This window comes from Colobus angolensis, unplaced genomic scaffold (genome assembly GCF_000951035.1).
Source record: "Colobus angolensis palliatus isolate OR3802 unplaced genomic scaffold, Cang.pa_1.0 Scaffold249, whole genome shotgun sequence".
NCBI lineage: Eukaryota > Metazoa > Chordata > Mammalia > Primates > Cercopithecidae > Colobus > Colobus angolensis.
The window spans coordinates 1777779-1791577 of NW_012115699.1; the positions used below are offsets into that span (position 1 = coordinate 1777779).

At 41.1% G+C, this 13799-nt stretch overlaps 1 protein-coding gene across 8 annotated transcripts in view; it reads right to left on the reverse strand.

The window, feature by feature from the left end:
* Window positions 1-1731: 1731 nt before the first annotated feature.
* The window catches only part of EVA1A (eva-1 homolog A (C. elegans)), a 143954-nt gene continuing 131886 nt past the window's right edge, over window positions 1732-13799 (reverse strand). For all 8 annotated transcript variants that reach the window (XM_011946115.1, XM_011946112.1, XM_011946113.1 and 5 more), the window contains one exon: window positions 1732-3020. In XM_011946115.1, the coding sequence (XP_011801505.1) occupies window positions 2647-3020 (374 nt within the window). In that variant the 3' untranslated portion in view covers window positions 1732-2646. The remainder of the gene's footprint in view (window positions 3021-13799) is intronic.

A 13799-nucleotide genomic window follows, 5' to 3' on the forward strand; every position in this document is an offset into this window, starting at 1 on the left:
TGAGTGCATTTAGAGATGCCATGAGTTGAAAATGACCACCTGTCCCTTGCAGCTCAGGAAGAGGCCCTTAAGGGAAGTTGGTGGGAGCATTAATGCCTGAAGAGGATTTATTGGGCTCCTAAGTCATCTTTACTTCGAAAGTTATCTCAGAATTTTGTCCACTAGTGCTTCTTTGTGAAACTTCCAAAGACCAGGAAACCTGCACCAAAAAAGCATCCCTTCCACATTGTGTCTTGCTTCTGACTTCTGAGCTAAACAAGCCATGAACCTGTGCCAAATATGCACTTACATAGTGGGTGAGCTGTGTGGGGGGCTTGATCAGAAGCAAGCACCCGAACACACTATATTGCACAAATGTGTTACAGTTTCATCTGCAGTAGAAGACAATGAAACCAGCGGCAGAAGGAAGCAAAATGGAGAGCTGAGAAAGAGCAACTTTTTGGTAGCATTTAAGATCCTGGATCCAGTCATCTCTGAAGCCTCATATCCAGCCGTGACCTTCCAGTTGTGTGGATCAATAAATGCTCTTAAGTGGAATATCTTTCTGTTGCAAATGTAAGTGTTCTATTACAGAAATTAAAACCAGGTGTGAAGTGATAACCCTAAAATGCAGAATTGGTTGAATCAAGATAGGAAAGGTTGAAAAGCTGTAATCCTTGTTATATGAAAGTGAAGCAGCTGCTACCTAGTGTATTTTATGCCTCAGACAATGTCCCCACCACCATAATTACAAGAACATTATGGACTTGGTCGAAAGGATATGGGAGTGAGAACTGAGACAGGCATATATCCCGGAGCCCTCCCAAACACCTTAGCTACTGCATTCCCTACCCAGTAAGGCTCATAATCCCACCCCATAATCAGCTTTGATGCTCCCTGGAGATGGAAATCAGCTCCCAATTGTTCCATTTTTCTAAGAGGTGGAGACAAGGATAGATGACATTAATCTAAAGCCCAGAGGAATCGGATGATTCCTGCAATTGTTGCTAAGGGACTGAAACCACAAGGGCAAGGATCCAGATTCAGAGATGCTGACTCAGCAAGATTTTTGGCACTTGTAACTAGCCAGCCAATGTTGCCAGCCACCCAAAATTATATAATCGGGCCAGCGACTGAGTGTTTCAAGTGAACTTTATTGCCCCCTTGGCAAGCAGAGATTATGATTATGATTGTTCAGTTCTTAAGACAGCCCTCCAAGAGTCCTTACAACAAAAAGTGGGTTGCTAAAGCAGTAGAGACCTCACCGGAGGAAGTCTCCTGACCATCCTCTTAAGCATGGTGACAAAGTCAATGAACTGGGGAGACCCTCGCAGCAGGAAGGCCCTGGAGCACCCAGATAGACTGACTAGGAACCCACTCCACGGCAAAAGAAGGGAGCAAACAGAGAGACAGGTCTCACTCTTCCTGTTTACCAGCCTAGGGGATGTTTTGTCCTCTGTAACCTATTTCTAAATGTGGCAGAGCCTGGCTTCTCTTCCTTCCCCACCAACTTCTTTTCATATAAGGGCTACCATCTTATTTCTAGCTTTAGGTAAGTCTTCTATTCCTCTATCTGCTTAACAACTATAGCAATCATACATATAACCTACAGAAAGTGAAAAGCCCATTATCACACAGGAACCATCTCCCCACTCTAATCCTTGAGGGGGCCTGGCAAAAGCCCATTCCCATGTATATAAAAGAGCTGTCATTTAAGGTAAGGGTAACCACAGAGACAGACATGAAACCAAAAAGATTTTATGTAACGTTTATTTTTTTAATTCCCATCCTAACTTTGGCTTTAATCCTTACCTCTCATTTCCATTCTTTTCTTTGAAATCCAAACTTTTTTTAAAAAAACAAAGTGTTTAAAATCACAATTATCTAGAATCATAATAAAATTTTCTTGTCTCCAAAGAGGGGGAAAACACACCACTTTTATTTTTATGCAGCATTTTCAAATATGCATGTCAATATATATTTTATAAACTATTTAAAATAAAAACCCTTCATCCTTTGAGGTTATTGACATTTTCTAGTTCACTGACACATCTCCCATAATACAATAGTTCTATTCATTTTTCATGAATGAGATGGGAAGTATACTAAAAAATAGGATTTTAATCCCTGAGGTGCCAGTTAAAATGGACGGCGTTGCCCTTGCAAATCAAGATTTTAAAAATCAGCCTTAAATAATAAGCATGGATCACGCTATTTGAATCCGAATCACCTCCATAGCATGGAGTCATTTAGGAAATTGCATTTATTGGGTTAAGTTCACCCTGCTGTTCCCAGCCCTCACGCTATAATGATCTTTCCTTTTGCAAAGGAATAACACATAGCAAGGAAGTCTTTAGAAACTTCTGAGATCCTCAGAAATCAAGAGAAATCAAAGTCGCGTTTCTTCGATCTCCATCCACAGTGTTGGAGAGGGTTTTTCAGCACCATTCCAAGATCTGGAAGACTGATGAACTGCTTTGATTTTTCTACTTCTCCATACATTTGGCTAAAAAGGAGCAATCCCCCTGGCTAGAAAAGGGGCATGTCCTGGTTTTTCTCTGAAATCACAATATTAGCAGAGCTGGGTTCAGTTCCTTGTGCCCACTGTCCCTGCAGATCCTCTCCCTTCCAGGCGGCCTCCAGGGGTTTCCGGGGTCCTGCTGCTACCTAATAGTAGCGGTTCAGGCTCCTGGTCCCGGGCACCTCAGGCTGGCCATTCATCCAGATCTCCCTAATGATGCGCTCGCGCTCCTCCAGCCGCTGGGCGCGCTCCAGCTCCTCCGCGGAGGTGAACACGTTCTTGTTCAAAGTCCTCTCGAAGCGGCGGTGTCTCCGCACGGAGAGATCTGACGCGGTGTCCTCACTACCGTCCTCGCTGTCGCTGCTGTCGCTGCTGCTCTCTCTGTCCTGCAGGAACTTCTTCTTGGGACGCCGCCTGCAGTCTGTGTGGCAAGAGATCCTTATCACCAAAGCAGCCAGGGTCAGCACCAGCCCGATGCACACGCCAGAAACAAAGTACAGAGCTGCTCGCTCAGGATTTTCTGGAGGAAGAAGAGGAAAAGCAAGCATTTGAGAGATGACAATTCCATAGGCAGAGATCCAATATGACTCCAGCCTACACCTCTCACCAGGCTCCAAAGTTTTGATGGTTACAAATATTGTCCTCCCATGTGACATATTTTATAATGTATTCAAAATATAATTGACAAAGGGTGAATCTGTAAAAGTATATGAGATTCTTTCACTCTTCTTGCAAGTTTGATTTAGAGATTATTCCCAAATGAAAAGGTAAAAGAAAGAAAAACAGTAATTATTTAGCACCTACTGTACACAAGCAGCTTTGCTTAGGTGTCATTTGTTTAAGAGATGTATCTTATCTAAAGCCTCTTTTCACCTAGACCAAAACATCTTTACTTGTGAATTTGCTCATGCACCCCAACTGAATTACCCTTTCATCACAGTCGCAGACAGCTTCTGAGATGAACCCCATCTCCTAGTATTCACACCTTTGTGCAATCCTCTCCTCTTAAGGGGTGGACCTAGTGACTTACTTCTAAGAAATACAGTTGACCCTTGAACAACATGGGTTTGAACTGCACAGGATACTGATACATGGATTTTTTTCAAACAAACATGTGGATCGAAAATACGTTATTTGTGAGATGAGAAATCCACACATAAGGAGTGTCAGCTTTTCAAATATGTGGCTTCTGCAGGGTCAACTGCAGAACTTCAGTATGCATGCACGGATTGGGGTACACACAGGGATGCTGGAACCAATCCCCCGCATATACCAAGGGTCGACTTGGTAGGATATTGCAAAAGCAATGGGTGATTCTAAGATTAGGTTACATAAGACTGTGATTTTGTCTTGTTCTCTTGCTCTCTCCCTCTCTGGGGCTCTTCTTACTTGCTGGTTCTGATGAAGCCAGCTGCCATGTGTGAGCTGCCTTATGGAGAAATCCAAGTGGCAAGGAACTAAGGGTGGCCTCTGGCCAACACCCTTTGAGGAACTGAATGGTGCCAACAGCCATGTGAATGAGCTTGGAAGTGAATCATCCCTCCATCTAGTCTTGAGGGGACCACAGTCCCGGCCTTGCAGCAGCCTGTGAGAAACCTTGAACCAAGGATCCCGGCTAAGCCACACCCGATTTCTGATCTGCAGAAACTGGGAGATAATAAATGTGTTCTGTTTTCAGCCACTAGGTTTTGGGGTAGTTTTGTAAAAAGCAATAGTTGCAATCAGTCACACATTGAAAGCCAGTATAGGTAATTAGGAGTGGCCTCAGCAGGTTAACTGACAGGGGAGGAGAAATTTGAGCTCTTTCCTTGGTGAGAGAAGATAACAGTCATTCTGTTGATGATCAGTATGCTTAGTGGGCCTAGTTGTGACCCCTGTAAGATGTGCTTAACAGAATGGGAGTCTTTAGGTGAACAACTTTCATTTCTAGGTACCTACCAGGACAAAGGAACAGGCCTGGCCTTGAGGACACTGTACCCAATGTGTAGTCTTTTGTCCCTCATCTGCCTCCCACCCATTTCCCCTGAGTCCCCAGAGTCTATTATATTATTCTTATGCCTTTGCATATATTTGGACAATTTTTGTAGGTTCTGGAAATTGAAAGACTTAAATAAGACTCAGTTCTTGCTCTCAGAATGCACCTAGTCTACTGGGGAGACAGATGAAAGCAATGGACAGAAAATAAAATAATGGGCTGTTAATGATGGAAGCACACTGTGAGGGCAACCAGCCCTAGGAGACAGGGAGTCATGGGGGCATTTTGTGAGCATGAGGATGAGATGGAGACACTTGGACCAAATGCTAGGACGATTAGGTAAATTCAAGCCTACTGAAGATCAGTGTGTTCCCCCTTATCTGGCAAGTCAACACTAACCTACGTGCTGGTCTAGTGGCTTGTTCCAGGTCATGTTCACAAAGGTAACGGCATTAAGTTGTGTTTTCTATTTCTGTATGCTACTTATTAGGATTCTTTTCAATTCAAATATAAAAACTTCATTTCGTTTCACCCTGGTTCCAGATTGTTAAGATTTTTTATAACCTTGATGTCGTCATCTAAATTAATCTCTCTGACTACACATTGGGTACAGTGTACACTGCTCTGGTGATTGGTACACTAAAATCTCAGAAATCACCACTGAAGAACTTATCCATGTAACCACCACAAACCATCTGTACCCCCAAAACTATTGAAATAAAAAGAAAAGAAAAAACTATTGTCCAAATATGTTCCTAAAATTTCATGAAATCCATTACATCATCAGCCTCAATCTTTAAAATAGCCCATTTATTTCTTTCTTCTCCTCCTTTCCTCCTTTGTTGGTTGTCTTTTATGAAATAAAAGGCAGAAGTAAAAAGAGGTACTGTTACATCCCTAGGCCACATGACAAGGTAGAAAGGCCCAAGCAAACAAACCCAAGTCTGTCCAGTTTCAAAGCCTATTCCCTTCTCATCATTTCCTGGTGCTTCCATGGCATCAGTGTCAATGCTGAGGGGCCATATATTACACAAGGCTGTTGGGAGGATCAGCGTAGATAATGCATGTGAAAGTGCTTGGTAAAGGTCCCTTTCAGGGTAAATAAAAGGTGGTCTTGTAAGATCTAGCTAGAGCAATCAAGCAAGAGAAAAAAATAAAAGGCATTCAGATAGCAAGAGAGGAAGTCAAACTATCACTCTTTGCAGACAATACAATTCTATACTCAGAAAACCCTAAAAACTTTGCCAAAAGTCTCCTCAAACAGATAACTGACTTCAGTAAAGTTTCAGGATGCAAAATCAATACAAAAATCAGTAGCATTTCTATGCACCAACAATGTCCAAGCTGAGAGCCAAATCAAAAGGTAATTTGATTTATAATTGCTGTAAAAATAATAAAATACCTAAAAAATAGCTACCCAAGGTGAAGGATCTCTACAACAAGAATTACAAAACACTGTTGAAAGAAATTAGAAATGTCACAAACAAATAGAAAAATACTCCATGCTCATGGATTGGAAGAATCAACATTGTTAAAATGGCCATACTGCCCAAAGCAATTTACAGATTCAGTTCTATTCCTATCAAACTACCAACATCATTTTTCATAGAATAGAAAAAAAAATGATTCTAAAATTCATATGGAACCAAAAGAGGGTTCAAATAGCCAAAGCAATCCTAAGGGGGGAAAAAAAAGAAAAGCCAGAGGCATCACACTACCCAACTTCAAGCTATATTGTAAGGCTACAGTAAGCAAACAGTATGGTAGTAGTACAAAAACCAACACATGGACCAATGGAACAGGATAAAGAACCCAGAAATAAAGCTGCACACCTATAGCCATCTGATCTCTGACAAAGTCAACAATAACAGCAAAGGTGAAAGATTCTCTATTATATAAATGGTTCTAGTATAACTGGCTAGTTATATGCAGAAGATTGAACCTGGACTCATTCTTTTTACCATATACAAAAAGTAACTCAAGAAGGATTAAAGACTTAAGTGTAAGACCTAAAACTATAAAATCTCTAGAAGAAAACGTAGGAAATACCATTCTGGACACTGGCCTTGGCAAAGAATTTATGGCCAAGTCTCCAAATGCAATTGTGACAAAAAGAAAAACTGACAAGTGGGATCTAACTAAACTAAAGAGCCTCTTCACAGCAAAATACACTATCAACAGAGTAAACAGACAACCTACAGAATGGGAGAAAATATTCCTAAACTATGCATCTGACAAAGTCCTAATATCTAGAATCTATTTTAAAAACTTAAACAATTGAGTAAGCAAAAAATAAACAACTCCATTAAAAATGAGTATAGGACATGAAAAGACACTTTGCAAAGAAGACATACATTCGGCTAACAAATATACGAAAAAACTCTTAACATCACTAATCATCAGAGGAATCACAATCAATACGAAAACCACAACGAGATACCATCTTGCATCAGTCAAAATGGCTATTACTAAAAGCAAAAAAATACCATGTTGACAAAGTTGTGCATAAAAGGGAACACCAGGCTGGGCATGGCAGCTCACACCTATAATCTCAACACTTTGGGGGCTGAGGTAGGCAGATCACTTGAGTTCAGGGAGCTTGAGACCAGCCTGGGCAACATGGTGGAAAACTCATCATTACAAAAAACACAAAAATTAACCAGGCATGCTGGTGCACACCTGTAGTCCCAGCTACTTCTGGGGCTGAGGCAGGAGGATCCTTTGAGCCAGGGAAGTAGAGGCTGCAGTGAGCTAAGATTGTACCACTATAATCCAGTCTGGGTGACAAAGTGAGATCCTGTCAAAAAAAAAAAAAAAAGTAGGAATTATAAATTAGTTCAGCCCCTGTGGAAAGCAGCATGGAGATTTCTCAAAGAACTTAAAACAGTACTATGATTTGACCCAGCAATCCCACTACTGGGTGTATATCTAAAGGAAAATAAATCTTTCTACAAAAAAGATACCTGCACTTGTATGCTTATTGCAGCACTAGCACTATTCACAATAGTAAAAACATGGAATCAACCTAGGTGCCCATCAACAGAGGGCTGGATAAAGGAAATGTGGTACACATACACCACAGAATACTAAGCAGCCATAAAAGGAATAAAATCATGTGTTTTGCAGTAACATGGATGCAGCTGAAGGCTATTATCTTAAGCAAATTAACCCAGGAATAGAAAATCAAATACTGCATGTTGTCACTTACAAGTGGGAGCTAAAAGCTGGGTAAACATGGACATAAAGGGAACAATAGACATTAGGGACTATTAGAGGGGGAGGGTGGGGTGGGGGAATGGGTTGGAAAACTACCTATCGGGTATTATGCTCAACACCTAAGTGATGGGATCATTTGTACACCAAACCTCAGTGACATGCAATTTGCCCATGTAAGAAAACTGCACAGGTAACCCCAAACCTAAAATAAAAGTTAAAAAAAATCAGAAAAACAAAAAATCCAATAAGGAGGGAATATGAGAACCTTCTGCACTACCTCTTCAATTTTTATGTTAATTCAAAACAACTGTACACAATGTGTATTAATTTTTTAAAATCTAGCAACACTGTTTCAGGAAAAGATCTGTTTTAGATATTATTTAACAATTAGCTTAACATCTCACCATTAGATGGAGATGCTGTTTACTTTTAAAAGTGAACCAAATGTTAAGTTGTCAATGTATCTGTACATCTAGTTGTAGCACTACTGAGTGACTTAATAAATTTAAATTTGCACTACACACACTTTTTTTTTTTAAAGATGGTCTTCTCAGAACTTATTTGCTTACAAATAGCATATTCCTATGCCAGGCGCTATGGGATCACATCAAAGGCCCCACCTTTATCTTAGGATTGATTTTTTCCTGGAGGAAATAATGACCAGAACAGTCCATGAACTCCACACCAATCTTCATTTATTTGTGATTTGTTCGTGTCTGCCTGATTATAATTAACATGCACAATGTGTACAAAAACATGCTATCTGATGACAGGCTGGAATGGGCTTGAGTCTTATCTAGATTCTAGAGCAACTTAGAAAATTCTTAAGCCCTCAGATAGAGAGAACATGTCTTGGGGCAAATAAAAGCCCTGGACTTGGCCTCCCTGGATTGGGTTAAATCCAATAATTTGCCTTTCTTTTGTAAAGTGGGAGGAAGGCATTGTCATTTATTAGTTAAGCGACCTTGAGCCAATCACAACCTCACTGGACCTTCAAGCCTGACAGGAGAAACGGACATGCAATAAACATAATTGGAATTGAGCACAACCGAGTGAAATAATGGAAGCGGGCATGAGGTACCACTGGGGCAGTCTCAGAGAGTACAGAATTGGAGAAAAGTCAGTGGGCACAGGAAATGGAAAACCAAAAAGCCATAAAGGGTCAGTTCAGAGTGTTCTTTACAAAACCTAGTTCTAGTGATAATTCAAAAGTCAAAATCACTGGGATAAAGCAAAATGAAGCCCATTTGCTGGAGAAATGGGTTCTGCTGTTTATCAAGATAAAATATCTCCCAAGGGTCAGGTCTTGGACCTATCTACTTTGTCCAGAGTTCCCTAGGAGCCCTTTTCCTCTGAAAGAGCCTTGACTCTGCCTCAGAAATCTGCTCCCAATTGCTAACAGAATTGATTTTCTGCCACTAGTTGCATCAGGTAGGAATAAGGTCATTCTACTCAGGGTGACGGCTGGTTAGCTAGCCCAAGGTGCTGCCTCTGCCCACAAACTCATGAAGCCATCAGGCCACTGACTATGCCTAAGTCCCTGTCCGTCCAAAAGGGCCTGAGTTTCATCTCACCGCTCAGCCTTACTCGAGACAAGCAGTCTTCACAGTGGGAACATGTGCCTAAGAGGTGAACAGGCACAGCTGGTTTTAAGGAAATCTATTTCTAGAGCTTACACAGCCATTTTCTTTATTCTTTCCTATATTGGATCTGCCTGAGAAGGTGCCTGTGGTGGAAGGCACAGGCTCACCTGTTCTACACCACCCACCACCCACTGCTTCCCCCATTTCACTAAACTCAAGTCAGACCTTTCCCCCACTCCACATCCCATCTTACTATGGTACGCTGCCCAGAGTGCAAAAATGGCCACCAAGCAAAATAACAGTTCCAAATATTGAAATATTGATGTCAATGACAGGAGGCAAAAGCCCCTAACAACTGGTAACACATCCTTTTCCAAGTCAGTTTCCAATTCTTGGTTTTCAACAAAACTGAAGGAAGGCCTAATCAGGTTGTCAGCTGATAAATCAAAATAACTTTTGATGACAGATCACTCTGATTTTTGGCATATGATGAAAACTTAATTCAAAGACTGGAGTGACTTAATTATAACAAAACTTCTTTTGTTTTTGTCTGCATGTTTATATGAACAAACTTTCTCAACACCCATAGCTATACAAATAAAAATCAGAAATACAACTGTCACTGAATCATGCCTCCTTCTGGCAATAAGTGATATTTATTCATGAATACATAAATACATAAACATATTGAGGGGAAAGGAGGAAACTCATCCATCTCGTTAAGAGACACATTTCCTGTACATTTTAATTTGTATGCTTTTTTAATTTTTATGTTTAAAAACTCCTATGTACCTTCCAACTTCATACAGAATGTAACTCACATTGATCTCATCCTCTTTTATCTCAAACATCTAGTTATCTCTCTTACCTCTCTCTATTTTTTCTTTCCCCCTCTCCCTTCCTCCCTCCCTCCCCTTTTCAACCTTCCTCTTTCTGCCTGAGGCTCCCTTCAGTCATCTGTGCCCAATGCCCAGAGTCATCTTTTTGACTCACTCTTTGGCTTCTAGCCATAAATTAATTAATCTCAGCCATTCTCATGTCTCTTCCACCTCTTTCCTACTCACTGCCATTTCCCCGCACCTGCAAGTTTTCTAACTCTGGATTCCATTTCCTTCCACCTTCAATTCATTTTGCACATGGATGTCAAAGCAACACTTTAAAATCTGACTCCTATTATTTGCCTTATTACTTTTACAAAAAAAAAAAGAGGACACTCAAGGCTGTCAAAAATCTGGTTCCAAACTCCCTTTTAATCATATCCCCCCAAACTCTTCCACAGGAGCCTTTAGTCCAGACAAGCCAAAGACTTCATTGTCCACTCTTGACCCACAAACACACCCTCCTCTTCATGTTCATCCCTGACTGCTGGAATGCCAGAGTGTGGACCCCTTAGTGAATTTTCCAATAGATAATTAACCTTCAATAAAACTGAGTCTTTCTTACAGTGATGTAGTGCTCAAGTGATATGCCTTGAACTTCACAAACGTTTAATTCCTTCTTTTGACAGTATGAAACATTCTAAAGGAGTTTTCTTAGAGTTCTATTAAAGGTCACTTTATTATGAGTGTGAAATAAAAATTCTACATAAGGTTATTGTGAAAATTCTCCCCTTAGGAAAAGAAGAATTTAAAGTAATCCTGCATATACTTTGGTTTAGGAGGTATGGCTTTGAGTATATAAATTAGAAATGAGTTTATACTGCTTAGCATGCCCTGGCAACAAAAAAGGTTTTGATTTCTGGCCTTACTTTGGCTTTGCCTCTTTAATCAAGCGAAAGAAATTGAGCCAATTATAGTTACGCCACAGCTTTTCTGAGCAAGAATGAAATGAGCCAAAGAGAGAGACTGGCCCACTTCTGCTATAATGCCCTTGAAGAAGCCGCACAATGGGAAGCTGGCTCTGCTCTCATGGGTAAAGGAAGGGACCTTGCAGGCAGAGTAAGTGGGAATCAGCAGGCGAAGGTCCTGTGATTGGCACTGTACATCCATTTTCTGTGGATGATCCTTCAGACCAAAGTCTTGTCCTCTGTCTCCTACACCATGAAGCCTGGAAGAGAACCTGCCTAGGTAAGCCATGATTCAGAAGGAGATACCAATACTGCATCTTCCCTCAGTCCCCTCAACCCAAGGAAGACAATTCCCTAACCAAGAGAAAATCTGCCTGGATCCCAGAGTGAGAGAAAGAGGACATGACAGAGAAAGAGTACATCAGTTACACTTGCTTTATTGCCCAACTTATGCAATAACTCAACCTCTCTTCTGTTAGTTTAAGTGTGTAGCATTAAAGGAACTTAATTTAACCAACCCATGTTGGTAGGTTAGAAATAAATTTGGGATAAGCTGTCTTTTAAAGCCTCTAGATAGCTCATGTATCCACTAAGGCAGCAAACATAAGCCTGTCCTCCCTGGAGTATGAATCTGGAGCTCCATAAATCTATCTCCATTTCTTGGAGACTCCTATATTCCCTACAAGGGTTTTCAGACCATGAAGGTTTCTAACATAGTAACAATGGCCACATAATCCAGTGAAATACAAGTCAAGAGAAACCTATAAATGCTGAACAGATATAGCAGAGCTTGAGTTATACTCCTTCTACTTCCCAGTCCCTTCACAAGTGGCACCTCTACATGCACCCTTTTACCTATTCTGGAATCTAAGAATGCTTAAAAATATTAGAGTATGTACAGATATACATATTGCAAACATGCATGCACAAAGAGACATAGATATGCACTCACGGGGAAGAAAGGGAGGGATGAGAACAGGAAGAAAGGCAAGAGGAAAAGAGGGAAAGAGGAAGGAAGACATTAAATAGATGATAGATACATACATACATGCATACATACATAGAGTGAGTGACAGAGTGATCATTCACTGAATGCTTCTCTTTGCCAAGATCTGGAATAATTCCTTTATGCTGATCATCTGCAATACCTTCAGCCATTACCACTGTTCAGCAGGGTAAGTAGGGTTACTCTTGTTTAAAAGCTGAGGCCGAGATGAGGGTGTCAAATGTAATTCTGCCTGATATTCAAAAGTGCATGCTTTGACCAAAACAGAAAACGAAATTAAAGGCAGAAAAACAAGTAATTCTAGCTTTCACATACTGCCCTCACCCCACCTATTACATAGGCGTAACATCAAAGATAGTTTCTGAACTCCATCTTGGAAACCACTGTGCTCCCTCTGTAGCTTAATGAGTCCACCTTGTCCTGCCTCCCAGATCAGAAAACATCCCCTTTTGTCTCTAGCATCCAGATGTGGATTCCTGGACAAGCCCAGTAAGAGCAACCAGTCTGGGTAAGGGAGTTCACTGGATCCCAAGTTGGTGACTCAGGTCTGATTTTCACAGCTGATACAATTAATGTCATGCCTCTTCATCCTTTTCCCACAAAATTCAAAACTGAAGCTCTAAGGTGATTGTTTTTTCTCTCCTCTAATACTTTCTGCTCCAGGTCACTTCCTCTTGGCCAGTGATCCACCCTGGTCTTGACTAGATCCAGACAGCTGTTAATTACCCAGGAAGCAGAGTGGGGAGGGCTATTGTCAGTTGTTTTCCCTTAATAAATAAAAATAAATGTATTGCTGTATCTTGTTTCCTGCAGGTCATTGTTTTCACAGGCAGGAAGAGGCCCTATGTAGAGGTCCTGAAGCTAATCTCATTTGCACCTTCAGAGGTCAGATCATGCCCAACGACTCCTTGTAGGAGAGGGCAGCAGCAGCCAGCCCAGACCAGGCCAGCTGATCTCATGCAAGTGCAACCTTCTCTCTGCCTGGGCTTTCTTCTTGGTTCTGAAGCTTCCAATTCCTTGAGTGAAAAGGAAAGGCTTTTAAAATTGGTTTTGACAAATATTGCATGTTTTCACTTAAATGTGAGAGCTAAAAAATTTGATCATATGCAGATAGAAAGTGGAAAGACAGATAGGCTGGGAAAGGTGAGTGGAGGGTAGCAGGGAGGATGAAGAGAAGCAGGTTACATGGTACAAACATACAGTTAGATAGAAGGAATAAATTCAATGTTTGATAACTGAGCAGGGTGACTATACTTAATATAAATGTATTGTACTTGGGTTGATAGACACCCTAAATGCCCTGACTAGATCACTACACATTATATACATGTAACAAAATTTCACATGTGCCCCATAAATTTGTACTAATAAAACACAATCTTAACCCCTCAAAATAAAAAAATTAAAAAGTGGGTATTAAAGAGAATCATGGGGTTTGTGTGTAGTCAGGGAGTGCTCAGCAAAATCTCCTCTCCAAACTCTTTAGGCGCTGCAAGAACATCTCTTGCCAGGCGCGGTGGCTCATGCCTGTAATCCCAGCACTTTGGGAGGTTGAGGCGGGCAGATCATGAGGTCAGGAGTTGGAGACCAGCCTGGCCAACATGGTGAAACCCCATCTCTATTAAAAATATAAAAATTAGCAGGGCGTGGTGGTGGGTGCCTATAATCCCAGCTACTTGGGAGGCTAAGGCAGGAGAATCATTTGAACCCAGGAGGCAGAGGTTGCAGTGAGC